The 17,225-nt window shown below is 39.5% G+C and overlaps 1 protein-coding gene across 1 annotated transcript in view; it reads right to left on the bottom strand.

Annotated features, from left to right (window-relative positions):
• Nucleotides 1–833: 833 nt before the first annotated feature.
• Nucleotides 834–17,225, bottom strand: part of LOC137090470 (basic salivary proline-rich protein 1-like) — a 73,801-nt gene continuing 57,409 nt past the window's right edge. Inside the window, exon 4 of the mRNA XM_067454432.1 lies at nt 834–1,018. Coding sequence (XP_067310533.1) covers nt 834–1,018 — 185 coding nt within the window. The remainder of the gene's footprint in view (nt 1,019–17,225) is intronic.

The raw sequence follows: 17,225 nt of genomic DNA, 5'->3' as shown, positions 1-17,225 counted from the left end.
CAGCCACCTATCTTTCCCAGTCTGGAATCCGAGGTTGCGGTCCCCTCCGCGCACGCCTTTGTCCAGAGGTGTCGAGACACTTGGAGTAGAGCCCGTGAGACTCTGCTCCGGGTGGGTAGACGCACCAAGGCCCAAGCCGATCACCACTGGTCTAAGCCTCCCGTCTACGTCGTGGGTCAAAAAGTGTGGCTTTCTTCTAAGAACATTCCTCTCCGCTCCGTGAGTAATAAGCTAGCCCCTAAATTCATTGGCCCGTTTACTGTCACCAAGATTCTTAGCCCGGTGACAGTCCGCCTCAAACTACCTCCCGCGTACGGGAGAATTCACCCCGTGTTTCATGTTTCCAAATTAAAGCCTGTTTTTCATGCTCCTATTAATCCGCCTACCCCGGTTCCCCCCCCGCCGCGACTCGTAGATGGGGAACCAACTTATACGGTCAATCGTATTCTGGACGCTAGACGGAGGGGACGCGGATTCCAGTACTTGGTGGACTGGGAAGGTTACGGTCTGGAGGAGAGAAGTTGGGTTCCTGCTAGGGACATACTGGATCACTCCCTTATCGATGATTACAATCGACAGGTAGGTCCTCCTGGGAGCTCCAGGAGGCGCTCCTAGGGGGAGGGGTACTGTCACGGTTTATGAATTCATTCTCTCCTTCTTTGTGTCTTGTGAGGTTGTGTTGGAGGCGTGGCCACTGATTATGGGACTCATCACTTTCACCTGCTGCACTCATCAGTCTCACTATATAAACCGCTCTCTCACTGGCACCCATTGTCAGATTGTTACAGGCGTTTCTGGCGTGGCTGGCTTCGGCTTCTGTTTCCCCTGGGGGATTATCTCTGTTCCGGGTCCAGGATTTCGGCCTCTGGTTGTCCGCTGCTTTCCTGCTCTGCCGTATCGTCTGCCTGACCGCCTGCACCTGACCTTCGCCGCAGTTCGCCTGCCTGTGCCCTGGAGCCTGTCTCTTTGCTACTTTTGCCTGTTATCTGAGTCTTGTTTATTGTTGACGCTTGCCGTCCTGTGGAACAATAAACTTGTTTTTGATTCGCTATTGGATCCTCTCTGTCTCTCATTACAGCCGTGACAATAACTGTTGTCTTGGCCAGGCACTCCTGAGTTTTTTTTCCTCCTGGTTAGGTAAAGGTAATAATAATAATGGACAAATGACCACTTGTTGGCCATTTACAATGTTTTTTGTGTCGTAAGATTACAAGCTAGATGAATCTGAAGTCTCAAGATGAATTCATTGAACTTTGTGTTTTAAAGTTACTTTTTCCTCTAAAAGATGGTGAGCCAATACATGATCAAATATTAGTAGAGATGCACCAGTCGACCAGACATCAATCTGAAACAGATGGTTTTTGCTTTAAACTCACGTTTTTTGTTTGATTTTGGCTGATCTCTTTTCCGGACATCTACACAAACTGCAATGCAATAATTTCCCAAAATGTGGAAATATTCCAAAGTCTAGTAAGCAGGACGTTAACAGAGGTTACGTTACAGAAAAATATGTTAAAGATGGACACAGAGAGGAGAGCACAGGCGCGACAAAACGCGTCAGCAGAGAAAATACTGTCCCACTCACTGTTCGAAAATATTGGAAGAAAAATATAAATACTAAATGAATTAAAAATATAAATACGAAATTAATGATGAGGGTTTATATGAATGCATCTCTGAAGGGAACTGACTGTCTTTAGAAAAGTTTGAATTGCAGAAATAAAATAAAAAAAAGTTTTCAATCTTATTGGCTATTAAATTAGTGTTATAAGTGCAGCGCTCCTTTGTGTAGAGCAGCAACCAAGGAAACTCTTATTGCTGCTGTTTCATAAGCGCCACCTAGTGTCAGAGAGGGAACAGCTCTACAGTCATTTGAAAGTGATTGCAGTACCAGTTTTGGCCACAATCTTAAACAGCACTAGGTAACTTTTCAACCTTCATAATATATTTTCAAGACTCTTGTGATGATAAATCGACTTACAATAGGTTGAATGACACGTCTGCCATAGCTTGATGGGGTTTGTATCATTTTTAATCGTACTTTTAAACTTCGGGTTTCGGGTAGTAACCCGAGAACAAAAAGAACTACAAAATTCGACTGCTTTACGGCATATACGTCACTTCCACCAACACCCACACTTCCTTACATTCGGATGTGCGAGCCCAACTTTGTCCGTCGGATAATATAGTCATGTCCGAAGCAGCACAGACAAATAAGAAAGAAAATGTTTTGTTGGAGGAAAGCAATAAAGAGGAAATGAAAAAGTGATGGGATTAAAGGCAGGACGAGGATCAACATTGGGCCAGCGTTTGCTCGTCGGCGTGAGCTGAAGGAGGCGTGCCCGACCGATGCTGTCCTGCTTGTTACGGTGATTACCTACCACTCAAACATTGAACTGAAGTATCATATAGATTCTGTAAAACGGTAACCAATAGACTACTATAATGACGCTGGCTTGTCAATGTGAGCATCACGATTATTTGGCGTTTGAAAAAAATAAAATCCATGAAATTATATTCATATGACATGCTGAAACATATGCCACTGACTGTAACGTTACCTGGGATGAAGACATTTCACACGCGCCGCCAGAAGAACACCTGCATGTGAACTCCTCCTGCAGTGTTCAGGGGAACTGTTAGTGCTGCACCGACCCGCGGGACGCTTTTATGAAGTCATTTGGCCCGCCCCGCACCACTGTATATATTTTTACAACCCGCCCCGCACCCGTGACTATTAAATAGACATACGGGGTCCGCGGGTTATGAGACGACCCGCGCATCACTAGTTCAGGGCTATCAGGGTTGTCATGTCAGCAAATGCACACGCGATGGCATCCCCTGTTGTAGGAGGACAGAGCTTACGGCAGTAGTTGAGGACATTATTTTTTCCCAACTGTAGGGGGACCCCGAGAGCAAAAGTTACCCAGTGCTGATTTAAATACACTTCCTTTAAAGAAAAAAATCTGTATCGGAATCAACTTATTTGCTCATAACAAAAACTGGAATCGGCCATGAAAAAAGCATGATCTTTGCATCCCTAAATATTAGCAAAGCAATTAGAGAAAAAATAGTCTTGGAATGTTAAAAAAATCTTGTTAAGCTCTTTGGCAGCATTATATCCTGCGGAATTTGTCCATTAGAAATGTCTGTCTTTTTAAAGGAACCCTATCTAGTTTCAGCCTAGCCCCTTCCATTCTCTCTCTCTCTACTACTACTACTACACACACACACATACACACACACACACACACACACACACACACACACACACACACACACACACACACACACACACACACACACACCCTACAGAGATCAGCCTCTGCCCCTTAGAGGCTGAGTGTGTTGTCCTTAATGGATGACAGATGTCTGTGAAATGAAGCTGTTGCGTGAGTGTTTCATGTTATCTCGCAGCATGATGAGCAAGGAAACAGCTGGGGATGAACGAAAATGTTTAGGCCCTCACAATGCTGCCATTTATTATCCTAAGGTACATGTTCTAGCTGTAATGCGCCCTTGCTTCTTTGAGTAATATATTGGTATTAATAAAGTCAAACAAAGGAAAGCGTTCTGTAATGGAAAGAGCGCCCTTGTTCTTCTCACAATAAATCTTTGCTCTTGTATGTTTGGGCTTTGTGGAAACTACTAATTAACATTCCATGGGCCTGCATCATTTATACATGACAACAAATGGGCAGTTTTGTAATTAATCACTTTCAATTTTATAGTCACTTGAACTTATTCTGTCATTGTTTTATATTTTATATGATGTGCATCATTATTTGGAGTCAAGCTCAACTCCCAGTCCTACTGCCAGTTTCTGGAAGACACCTTCTTCAAGCAGTGGTACAGGAAGAAGTCTGCATCCTTCAAGAAAAACATGATTTTCATGCAGGACAATGCTCCATCACACGCGTCCAAGTACTCCACAGCGTGGCTGGCAAGAAAGGGTATAAAAGAAGAAAATCTAATGATATGGCCTCCTTGTTCACCTGATCTGAACCCCATTGAGAACCTGTGGTCCATCATCAAATGTGCGATTTACAAGGAGGGAAAACAGTACACCTCTCTGAACAGTGTCTGGGAGGCTGTGGTTGCTGCTGCACGCAATGTTGATGGTGAACAGATCAAAACACTGACAGAATCCATGGATGGCAGGCTTTTGAGTGTCCTTGCAAAGAAAGGTGGCTATATTGGTCACTGATTTGTTTTTGTTTGGTTTTTGAATGTCAGAAATGTATATTTGTGAATGTTGAGATGTTATATTGGTTTCACTGGTAAAAATAAATAATTGAAATGGGTATAAATTTGTTTTTTGTTAAGTTGCCTAATAATTATGCACAGTAATAGTCACCTGCACACACAGATATTCCCCTAAAATATTCTGTCATTGTTTTATATTTTATATGATGTGCATCATTATTTGGTTTCCAAAAAAACATTAGCCAGACTAGTTTTTGAGGATCATTGTTGAAAGCAAGCACGGTAAGCATGTTTTAAAGTGGAATAATAATTTTGGTCCATGTAAAACATATTTAGTGCACAGCACTGTCAAGATTACATCATGATATTGATAGCTTAGCTTTGCTATATTTAGTTTTCTTATAGAAATTAATTTCATGCTAATTATCTACACTGTAAAAAAATGTGTTGGTTTTTGTTGGTTTATCTTAAAAAAGTAAGTAAACTTGTTGCCTTAAAATTTTGAGTTCATTGAAATTAAAAATTTGAGTTGATACAATGAAGGAAATTTGTTTAATAAATAGAAACTCAAAATATTATTGTATCTGAACCACATAAACAAATTGATAAATCATGAAAATAGCGCTATTTGGCATGTTTCACTGCGTCATCAGAAATAAAACACAGAATTTAGAAAAAAACAGAAATTACCCAATATGCTTACAAAATCTTTTAATAATATTTTAATAAACATTGTCGAATCTCAAATAAAGGTTCATTGTATCAACTCAAAATTTTAAGGCAACCAGGTAACTTTTTTTCTAAATAATTTTTACAGTGTAGTTAAAATATGCTTTTTTAAAATCCTTAATTTTTAAAATAAATTTATACCAAAGATTTCACTCCAGGTGCTGCTGCTCTGAGAGGAATGGGCTCTCATTATCTCAGTTAGTCATTTAGGTTAATTAGCTTGTCCCCTATTTTCTGTAGAGTAACAGCCTTTAAAGCTACGCTTAGACTAATGATTTTATAATCTGCTAGTGATCCAAAAAGGTCCTCTGGTTCTCCTGCTTTACTCTGAATAAGGGACTGCTTCTGTGCAAACCACGTCTTGTTTTACTGGCTTCCTTTCTGTCTTTTATATGTATTTGATTGCATTTGCTCACATCAGTTCAATTTAAACCAATTAATGGTGTAATTTCTCAAAAAGTCATTAGGCGAGTTATTCTGTTTAATTTACTCAATGTTAAGTTTGGACCTTGTTATAATAAATACGATCTACTATGGGCACAAACAGAATTGAATAGTATTTCTCTAGGGAGTGCAGAATTATTAGGCAAGTTGTATTTTTGAGGATTCATTTTATTATTGAACAACAACCATGTTCTCAATGAACACAAAAAACTCATTAATATCAAAGCTGAATATTTTTGGAAGTTTTAGTTTTTAGTTTTAGCTATTTTAGGGGGATATCTGTGTGTGCAGGTGACTATTACTGTGCATAATTATTAGGCAACTTAACAAAAAACAAATTTATACCCATTTCAATTATTTATTTTTACCAGTGAAACCAATATAACATCTCAACATTCACAAATATACATTTCTGACATTCAAAAACAAATCAGTGACCAATATAGCCACCTTTCTTTGCAAGGACACTCAAAAGCCTGCCATCCATGGATTCTGTCAGTGTTTGGATCTGTTCACCATCAACATTGCGTGCAGCAGCAACCACAGCCTCCCAGACACTGTTCAGAGAGGTGGACTGTTTCCCCCCCTTGTAAATCGCACATTTGATGATGGACCACAGGTTCTCAATGGGGTTCAGATCAGGTGAACAAGGAGGCCATATCATTAGATTTTCTTCTTTTATACCCTTTCTTGCCAGCCACGCTGTGGAGTACTTGGACGCGTGTGATGGAGCATTGTCCTGCATGAAAATCATGTTTTTCTTGAAGGATGCAGACTTCTTCCTGTACCACTGCTTGAAGAAGGTGTCTTCCAGAAACTGGCAGTAGGACTGGGAGTTGAGCTTGCCTCCATCCTCAACCCGAAAAGGCCCCGCAAGCTCATCTTTGATGATACCAGCCCAAACCAGTACTCCACCTCCACCTTGCTGGCGTCTGAGTCGGACTGGAGCTCTCTGCCCTTTACCAATCCAGCGACGGGCCCATCCATCTGGCCCATCAAGACTCACTCTCATTTCATCAGTCCATAAAACCTTAGAAAAATCAGTCTTGAGATATTTCTTGGCCCAGTCTTGACGTTTCAGCTTGTGTGTCTTGTTCAGTGGGGGTCGACTTTCTGCCTTTCTTACCATGGCCATGTCTCTTGAGTATTGCACACCTTGTGCTTTTGGGCACTCCAGTGATGTTGCAGCTCTGAAATATGGCTAAACTGGTGGCAAGTGGCATCTTGGCAGCTGCACGCTTGACTTTTCTCAGTTCACGGGCAGTTATTTTGCGCCTTGGTTTTTCCACACGCTTCTTGCGACCCTGTTGACTATTTTGAATTAAACGCTTGATCGTTCGATGATCACGCTTCAGAAGCTTGGCTATTTTAAGACTGCTGCATCCCTCTGCAATATATCTCACTATTTTTGACTTTTCTGAGCCTGTCAAGTCCTTCTTTTGGCCCATTTTGCCAAAGGAAAGGAAGTTGCCTAATAATTATGCACACCTGATATAGGGTGTTGATGTCATTAGACCACACCCCTTCTCATTACAGAGATGCACATCACCTAATATGCTTAATTGGTAGTAGGCTTTCCAGCCTATACAGCTTGGAGTAAGACAACATGCATAACGAGGATGATGTGGTCAAAATACTAATTCGCCTAATAATTCTAGACTCCCTGTAGAGTATTATTAGCTCAGTGGCTCCTAACATACAGCGTACACACACACACACACACACACACACACACACACACACACACACACACACACACACACACACACACACACACACACACACACACACACACACATGTTGGTCTATGTGGTTTACAGGGACTCTCCATAGGCGTAATGGTTTTTATACTGTACAAACCGTATTTTCTATCCCCTTACACTGCCCCTGCCCCTAAACCTACCCATCACAGGAAACATGCTTCATTTTTATTTTCTCAAAAAAACATCATTTAGTATGTTTTTAAGGCCATTTGAATTATGAGAACATTTGATATGTCCTCATAAACCACATTTATAGTGTAATACCAGTGTAATACCCATGTAGTTATACAAATTTGTGTCCTCATAAACCACATAAACAGGCTCACACACACACACACACACACACACACACACACACACACACACACACACACATTCTCTCTCTCTTTCTCTCTCACACCCTTCTCTCTCCCTCTGGTTGTTTCAGTTGAAAGGAATGGCTTCTGTTCTCTGCTTTTCAACAAATCGTTGGCAAATTTTTTCTTTATTTTTTTGTATCTGAAACTATAGCAGCAACATTAAAAGCTCCAGTCTCTGTGTTTAACACGAAAGCTCGTATGATCGCTGCCGCTCAGCATGCTGTGCAGTCGTGTCGTGTACCAGCTGATTTGATGCGATTATCAAATTAAATGACTCGTAGCGTCTGCAATATCTCACGACCTCCCGAGTGTCCGAATTCACACAGTGTATGCCCGCCTTAAGGGCAGCGTTTTTCCAGCTGAAATACTTTGGTTGCTATAATACAAAAAAAACGTGTTAGTATCTTGTTTTGAAGAATATTGCTAAATAAAAAAATGCAGTAAAAAAGCAATATTAACTTCTCCATTGTTGTTCATTCGGTGTACAACTGGGATGATTGGTCAGTGTAGTTTTTGTCCCGCCCCTCCTCCACTGTCAAAATGCAATGTCATCAGTTTGCCTAAATTAGGACACAGAATGTTAAAATGTTTTACGCACCATTTACACGTGGTAGGGAGCAGGAATACATTTCTTTCATAACCAACTAACATTTTGAAAATACGAAAATTTGCGTGATTTCAAAAATCGGAGCGGCTTTACGAACGATTTACACACAAATTCGTTCTGCTCGTGTTTCTTGAATGAGGCCCAATGTCCGTAGTCATTCATAAGAGCATCTCGGGTTTGACAGGTGGAAGGTAAATCTTGAGGTCAATGCATTAATTATAAAGCATTCCAGATGTTGCAAGAGCATAATAAATTAGTACCACTCAAAAAAATAACTTTTTTTTTCCCCAATGGGTCCAATATGGTCTGCATCTGCTTTTCATTTTAGTGAATGTTATTAAGGGCGAAGAATAAAAATACCTCAAGCTAAAAAGACTTGCGGCAACACCTTAAAATCGGCCTAAACATAAACGGACCATTTAGAACAAGTGTCACTGATACAAATGAGACATTTATTCCACTCCTTCAAAAGGTACACGAGGGGGAGCCTCACTAAGTTCTGCTCGTAAGGCACACAAAAGGAAAAATAACAAGTCGAGGGCAGAAAGAGGCCATACGACCTCATTGGCTTGTTGGTGTGTTAACGTTACTGAGTGTTCTGGGTTGTTGGGGAGCGACGGCGTTCAGAGGTCGTTCGCTTTCTTTACATGCAATGGGAAAAGAGGCTGAAAAAACGAACCAGACTGGCAGAGGTGAAGTGGGACAGGAATTCTCTGGGGTGTGATTGAAAGGGTGAGAAGTTAATTTGGCAGCTTTTCCTCCACGCTTTGCTAATGTTTCCTCCAAGGACCCAACCGCACTATCGCCCACCCCCAACATTAAGATCCCAAAATCCCACCGGCTTTTCCTTTTCCGACCAGCTGCCTAGCACTCCCACTGCCTTCAAGTTTCCACCACCACCTCCCCCTGCGCACCTCCTCTCCGACTAAAGCACACTGACCTGAAACCAAACTTTCTCCCCGCAGGAAACTTCCTGCGCCGAAATACTCAAGTGTGTTTTTTTTCTGTGATGTTGTGAATGGAGGGTGACGCGGTACTTGAATGAAACGAGAACCTTCACGGCCCGTCAGTCAGAGGCCTTGCGAGAGGCAGGGAGTCGTCTGGAATGGGACGGAGGGTTGAGGTAGCCTTGCTCTTGTCTGTCATCAAAGGGAATGACTCAGAAATGCAGACGCAACATTTTCCAGAGCCGTAATGTGGGTAGTGCATGCTAATGTTGATGACAGCCAAGGTTGCTATTTTTTTTTTGTTGGGATGACCTTTGACCCATTGCATTATAAGGAGGTGCACTCTTAAACAAAGATTCCCAAAGGGGGATTTCGCAGTGATGCCATAGAGAAACCATTTTTGGTTCCCCTTACAGAAAACAGTTCATAAAAGAACCATTTTTTCTTAGTGAACATTTGTATCCGAAGAACCTTTCAGAGGCTCCATGGATGTTAAAAGTTCTTCACGGAACCGTAGAGACAAATTAAAGAGAAGTGTGTGAAGTGAAACTGAAAACAGTTTGGTTACCAACATTCTTCAAAAAGTCTTCTTTTTTAAAATGTTGATGCAGATTTAAAACGACATGAGAGTAGGTCATCTCATGAGAGAGTAGGCAAATCTCTTTAAAAACGTTAATTTTCGAATTCATGACCAGTGTTTTGTTCTGCTCTATCCTCTGCGCCTCCATGTTCGTCACTGCGTCATGCATCGGGTCAGAGGTCACTCTTCCACCGGAACTAATTTAAAATAAATCAGGTCTCCAATTGAAAATGCTCAAGTGACCGATCACATTTAAATGTTTCAATTAGCTGAATTAAATTGCATCAATTCACAGATTTTCAATATGGCCAACTGAAAAATTTAGATGTGATCGGTCACTTGAACATTTTCAGTTGGAGCATTTTTGTTTTTTTAAATGTTTTACAGTGTAGGGCTGTTACCGAAGACCAATGATTATAGTTTATAAAGTTATAAATATGGATATTATTCTTGGCTTCGCTTCAGAAGGCCTTTATTAACTCCTGGAGCCGTATGGATTACTTTTATGAGGGATGGGTGCTTTTTTTTTGGTACCACTCACTCCCATTATAAATCTGGGAAGAGCCAGGATATTGTTTAACATAACTGAAAGAAGAAAATCAAATACACATATATGGCTTAAAAGGTGAGTAAATAATAGGATAATACATTTTTTTGGGTAAACTATGCCTTTAAGTTATCTTCACCCTGGTTTCCTTGACTAAAACCCAACTATATATTCCCATTGGCTTTTGGATTATTGCAGTAAATAAGCTCTGTGGCCAACAGAAGTTCATTGTTCATGTAATCTTCACACCTGAACACAACTTTTTTGAATTTTGAAGCCTATAGCAAACCGGGGGTACATGTACCCCTAGGGGTACGCGAGCAGTCCCCAGGGGGTACGTGTGATGATTCTCAAAACATTATAATAAGCGTATGAGTGAGAGACAGGGTCAAGTTTCTCATTAATTGGTGAGTCCTTTTGTGTCATACACAGATCTAAACAGTAGGCTGCTACTATGTATATAAAATGTTATCTTTGTTTTTGTATAATTGTTCTGGACATGTGAAGATGTGAAAATAAAAGTCATACAAATGATACAAATTGAACGAAGAGAAGTATGAGTTATTATAGGAAGTCAAAATATTATTATTATTTACAGGTAAATTAGATGTTACACTGTGCAAACCTAAAATTTACACCAAATCTAAAAATCACACCGATCACATGCGCTTGTGGGGGTACTTCAGGAAGGATAAAGTGTTTTGGGGGTACAGTCCCCTAAAAAGGTTGGGAACCACTGGCCTATAGGAACAGAACAGATGTAAAAAGCTAAACGTAGCCTATGAACAAACTACACCAGGGTCACATGACTTTAGTCATCACCATTAAGTTTCCGACAACTCTTTCAGTCTTTGTTTTAAAAAAAAACATTTTCACTAATAGGCAAATTAAAGGGTAGAATGCTTTGAGGTAAAATAGTTTGCAAGAAAATAAACACAATGAGGCTGTGATAGTGAATAATTAGTGAACGAGTTTTCCTTTTTGCTATAATGTCCAAATGTAATGTAAAAATCTCTTATTAGCAACCATTTCCGAGACAAGTAAAAGCTTTAAAAAATCTTAAGGGGTTATAACCGCTGTATTTCATTGAATTGAATATAGTTGTAACAGCGATTTATTATAATTTTTTTTTTTTAGGAGGAGGATGCACTGTTGGCACTCCCTTAAAGAACTGCCAATGAAAAATATTATTCTGATAAAACAATCAATGCATCATTTTAATTATTTCAGATTGGGAAAAGCATGCAGTGTGTTTGCACATTACCTGGCCAGCAGCAGATGAAGCCACACACAGTTAACCCGACACAGGACTGGCTGGTGACAGTGTGCAGCCCCCTTCCTAGATCATTTATCTGCAGTGGAAACAGACAGAATGCAATTTCCTGAGAGAAGGAAGCCAGGGGTGGGAGCAGTGCACATCAAAGGCTCCCAAAAGATAGCAGAAACTTGAGCACTGCCAGTGCTGTATACCAGCCATCATCTCTGCTTCTCATCACGAGCTGGCCAGATGGCTGGGCACAGAAATATGAAAACTTTCACTTCATATGCTAAAAACAGAGCGTATTGATTAGAGATCGACCGCCATATGAGAAGGTTTCTCTAGACCATCTGGTTGATAACACCTGTAAAGAAATTTGAGTCAACCATTATTTTTGACTCAACTCAAAAATATATATGTTGGGTTATAAAGGGGTTCTTTTTAAGTTTTTTTTCCCCCCGAAACCATTATCCATCATCCAAACCATTATCCAAATCCATTATTAATACCTTATAGTTACTGCGTTGTAATTTCAGCAATCCTATAAGAGCATTACAAATCACGCTGTGTGTAGGCTGTACTGTGATGACAGCTATTGAATCACAGGCTACGACGCAAGCTAATATAGAAGAATAAAACGTCATCAGCATAGTAGTATACAAATAGCGCAAGATATATCTAATTTTGACAATTGTGGTTTTTATGTGCGCTGAAAAAAAGATGAGGATGTGAAAGTCATGGCTAGGGAAAAGGGCCAACTTGGCATGCTAATTTTGCAAATGGAGCTTGATGAATGTAATTTGTCTATTTACACTAAGGCTGCGTCGGAAATCGCGTACTTCCATACTATATAGTATGCGAAAAACAGTACATGAGCAGAGTAGTATGTCCGAATTCATAGAATTCGAAAAACAGTATGCGAAAAGTACCCGGATGGCCTACTACTTCCGGCGAGATTATGAAGTGCGCATACGATGGACACTTTACTATCCCATGATGCCACGGGAGAGAGGAGCTGTCGTTATATTTGAAAATGGCAGAAAACGGAGATGCAGCTGTTTTTAAGTGTAAGTACTTTAGAAACAACTTTCTGTTTATTTGTGGTTAAATTGTATTTGTTTAACATCATATAAGTAAACGACTGTCTTGTTAGAAGTTTATATGATGTAAATTAAGGGTGTCCTTTTCCAGCCGATTCAGAAAAATTATAGTTTTATCATTATTAGACTAATAATGACTAGTATTAGACTAGAAATCAAATGATACAGTGTCTCTTTTCATTTGTTTGTAAATTCACCGTCATGCTGTTATAGCAAGTTATATTACAAAACTTAATTCCTAGGGCTTTATAGTAACGTTAGCTAGATTGTCAGTGGTAAAGTGCTAATATATGGCCTTGAGTATTTTTGTTTAAGCGTTCTGTATGTGTTGCCGGTTTTTGAAACAAGCTAATTGCACGTGTATCTGAAAAATATGCTGTCTAACTCTGAATACGAGTGCTGCCATGTAGAGAAAAACACACACACTCCAGACACCATTAAAATGTATTTGCTTTATTTTTGTGGTTGGTGGGTGTCGCCTCTAGGGACCACTGTAGCTCCATTAATAGAGAGACGCGCACTCATTTATTTCTGAGGTAATATTTAAAAGCTAAATACATTATAATACTTGCATTATTTGAGAAATTTCGCACAAGCTCTCGACGTAGGCGTGACCTGCGAGGAGCTGACCATCGCCTCCTCTGGATTGTGAGCTCGAACGATGTAAAAACACAGATAAAAGCGAAACAGATCTAAAAACATCGCTCGCGAATGTATGCAGTCGGTGGAATGGGCTCTTTAAATCTCCGCGCTGTCATGACGGCGTCTATCACGTGACAATTCCATCATAGCGCATGTAGTACGTCCGACTCCATTCATTCTACCTGTATTCATACTATATAGAACGTACTTTTTTAACGGTCGCGAAGTACGTTCTAATTCAAATGTAGTACCTACTCACATAGTACGCGATTTCGGACGCAGCCTAAGTGCCTTGTGGGCTATTCACACTAGCTCCGCCTAACAATGCCTGTTTTGTAAAAACAAACTAAAAACACAAGGGGCATATTTCAATATCTTCAGTGGTGCATCAGTAATGTGTAAGGCTTAACCCTTACGGAACAAAAATATATAGCAATATATTTGAAAATATCATGCAATATATTCACATATATGGGATTTAATATTTATATTTTCCAATATATTGCAATATATTGAAAGCGGCAATCATTTGTATATTTTGCAATATATTGCATGAATATATATTTTATAATACCATCAATATATTATTCCATATATTGTTCAAAAAAATAATATTTATTCAAGTTTATAAATTTATACTTCCTTTCGTAAGGGAAGGATCTAGGTTTTGACGTGAGTGACCCGGGTTCAAATCCACCTTTTGCTGAGCTGGCTCTTCTCCCTTTTCCCATCACATATCCCTTCGGAAAGGCATTTACTTTCAATAAAAATGTTCTAAAAATGCAAACAAAGTGCCTAATGAAATGTTTAATAATAATAATAAAAGCATTTATTGGGTAGGTGTAGGGAGAGTTTTTATTGTCCCATTAAGGCGGCATCCATTAAATCCAATAATTTTACAATCAAATAAATAAATGTACACTCTCTGTTATTATTGCATCCTGTTAATGTACAACAATACTGAGGTGCAAATAGTATGTATCTGTCAAAATAAAGTATAAACAGTATCTAATTACTATTTACACATTTAGCAAATAACTACTTTTGAACGGTGTAAATAGATTATATTTCTTTTTTGACCACAGCTATTTACACTAAGTGTAAATATCATCTATTGCTAAGAAAATATTATTTTTAATGAGTGCAAATAGTCAAAGCTATCTCAACCAATTTGTATGTATTTGTAGGTTTAGTTTTAAGGTTAAACATACCAATCCGTACAAATGAGCTAGTACAACTTTGTACGAATTAGCCACCTCGTAAAATATGTACAAATTGCTGTAAGATCAGGTTGAAATAGCCGCTGCCTAGTTTTAGCGCCATGTCACGTTGATCAATACAGTGTTTCATGTTGCGGTTTTGTTGGCTTGCCAATAGATGTAGGACATAGCCAGAAAATTATCGAAGGCTATCTTCAGTCACAAGACTGTGACAACGGCCATCTTTGACCCTCTCTCATTGTACGACTTACGACCACCATTTAGGAGCCACGACCACAGAAATCGCCATGACTGGTCTTTCACCTGGGACAGCCCAAAATCGTACAATGTGTACCGGGCATAAGGGGGTGGAAAAGATTCCTTGTAGCGATGCATCAAAATTAACTGTTTATCAAAACACTGAAACTGAAATACCATTTTTAAAGGAAAAGTTTACCCAAAAATGAAAATTAGATGTTTATCTGCTGACCCCCAGTGCATCCAGCATGTAGGTGTGTTTGTTTCTTCAGTAGAACACAAATGAAGATTTTTAACTCCAACCGTTGTTGTGTCCCAGTCATATAATCATGTGAATGGGTAACAATTATCAGGGTATTCTCACAAAAATGCGTATAAATAGTACGAGTGTGCAATGTCGTGGAATGTATACGCCAAAACTCATTTTGGCGTGTCTATGGCACGCTGTTTTTCGCGTGCATATGATACGCATTTTATGGTGTATTATACATACGAACCCCCCACCCCACTACCCTAAACCTACCCAAGCGTGTGTCATATATACACCATAAAGTGCGTATCATATGCACGCGAAAAACAGCGTATCATATGCACGCCAAAATGAGTTTTGGCGTATACATTCCACGACATTGCACACTCGTACTATTTATACGCATTTATGTGTGATCGGGTTGCAATTATATGAGAGCAAAACAAACAAACAAAAAAACATGCTCGGGCAACATGCAAAAAAAAAAAAACCTGCTGCTCCTGACGACACATTGATTTATTAAGACACGAACCGATGTGTTTCTGTGAGAAACCGAACAGTATTTGTTATTTTTTTTACCTAATATCCCAATGAGTCTCATCAAGTTTTCCCATCAGTTATAACTTCTGTCTGGTGAGATCAAGGTATGTCTGATATGATCTGTCTATGATCGCGGTCGACGCGATCATATATAGTACATATAAATATATTTCTCATTAGTGCCTGCGAGGATCGGTCGAATGAGGCATCTACATTATGTATGTCTACAACCATATATACAAGGTGTATATATATATATATATATATATATATATATATATATATATATATATATATATATATATATATATATATATGTGTGTGTGTGTATGTACAGTCTTGTTCAAAATAATAGCAGTACAATGTGACTAACCAGAATAATCAAGGTTTTTAGTATATTTTTTATTGTTACGTGGCAAACAAGTTACCAGTAGGTTCAGTAGATTGTCAGAAAACAAATGAGACCCAGCATTCATGATATGCACGCTCTTAAGGCTGTGCAATTGGGCAATTAGTTGAAAGGGGTGTGTTCAAAAAAATAGCAGTGTCTACCTTTGACTGTACAAACTCAAAACTATTTTGTACAAACATTTTTTTTCCTGGGATTTAGCAATCCTGTGAATCACTAAACTAATATTTAGTTGTATGACCACAGTTTTTTAAAACTGCTTGACATCTGTGTGGCATGGAGTCAACCAACTTGTGGCACCTCTCAGCTGTTATTCCACTCCATGATTCTTTAACAACATTCCACAATTCATTCACATTTCTTGGTTTTGCTTCAGAAACAGCATTTTTGATATCACCCCACAAGTTCTCAATTGGATTAAGGTCTGGAGATTGGGCTGGCCACTCCATAACATTAATTTTGTTGGTTTGGAACCAAGACTTTGCCCGTTTACTAGTGTGTTTTGGGTCATTGTCTTGTTGAAACAACCGTTTCAAGGGCATGTCCTCTTCAGCATAGGGCAACATGACCTCTTCAATTATTTTAACATATGCAAACTGATCCATGATCCCTGGTATGCGATAAATAGGCCCAACACCATAGTAGGAGAAACATGCCCATATCATGAGGCTTGCACCTCCATGCTTCACTGTCTTCACTGTGTACTGTGGCTTGAATTCAGAGTTTGGGGGTCATCTCACAAACTGCCTGTGGCCCTTGGACCCAAAAAGAACAATTTTACTCTCATCAGTCCACAAAATGTTCCTCCATTTCTCTTTAGGCCAGTTGATGTGTTCTTTGGCAAATTGTAACCTCTTCTGCACATGCCTTTTTTTAACAGAGGGACTTTGCGGGGGATTCTTGAAAATAGATTAGCTTCACACAGACGTCTTCTAACTGTCACAGTACTTACAGGTAACTCCAGACTGTCTTTGATCATCCTGGAGGTGATCATTGGCTGAGCCTTTGCCATTCTGGTTATTCTTCTATCCATTTTGATGGTTGTCTTCCGTTTTCTTCCACGTCTCTCTGGTTTTGCTCTCCATTTTAAGGCATTGGAGATCATTTTAGCTGAACAGCCTATCATTTTTTGCACCTCTTTATAGGTTTTTCCCTCTCTAATCAACTTTTTAATCAAAGTACGCTGTTCTTCTGAACAATGTCTTGAACGACCCATTTTCCTCAGCTTTCAAATGCATGTTCAACAAGTGTTGGCTTCATCCTTAAATAGGGGCCACCTGATTCACACCTGTTTCTTCACAAAATTGATGACCTCAGTGATTGAATGCCACACTGCTATTTTTTTGAACACACCCCTTTCAACTAATTCAACTAATTGCCCAATTGC

The sequence above is a fragment of the Pseudorasbora parva genome, chromosome 10 (assembly GCF_024679245.1).
Source record: "Pseudorasbora parva isolate DD20220531a chromosome 10, ASM2467924v1, whole genome shotgun sequence".
In the NCBI taxonomy this organism is placed as follows: Eukaryota; Metazoa; Chordata; class Actinopteri; order Cypriniformes; family Gobionidae; genus Pseudorasbora; species Pseudorasbora parva.
This window is presented reverse-complemented; position numbering and strand designations above follow the sequence as displayed.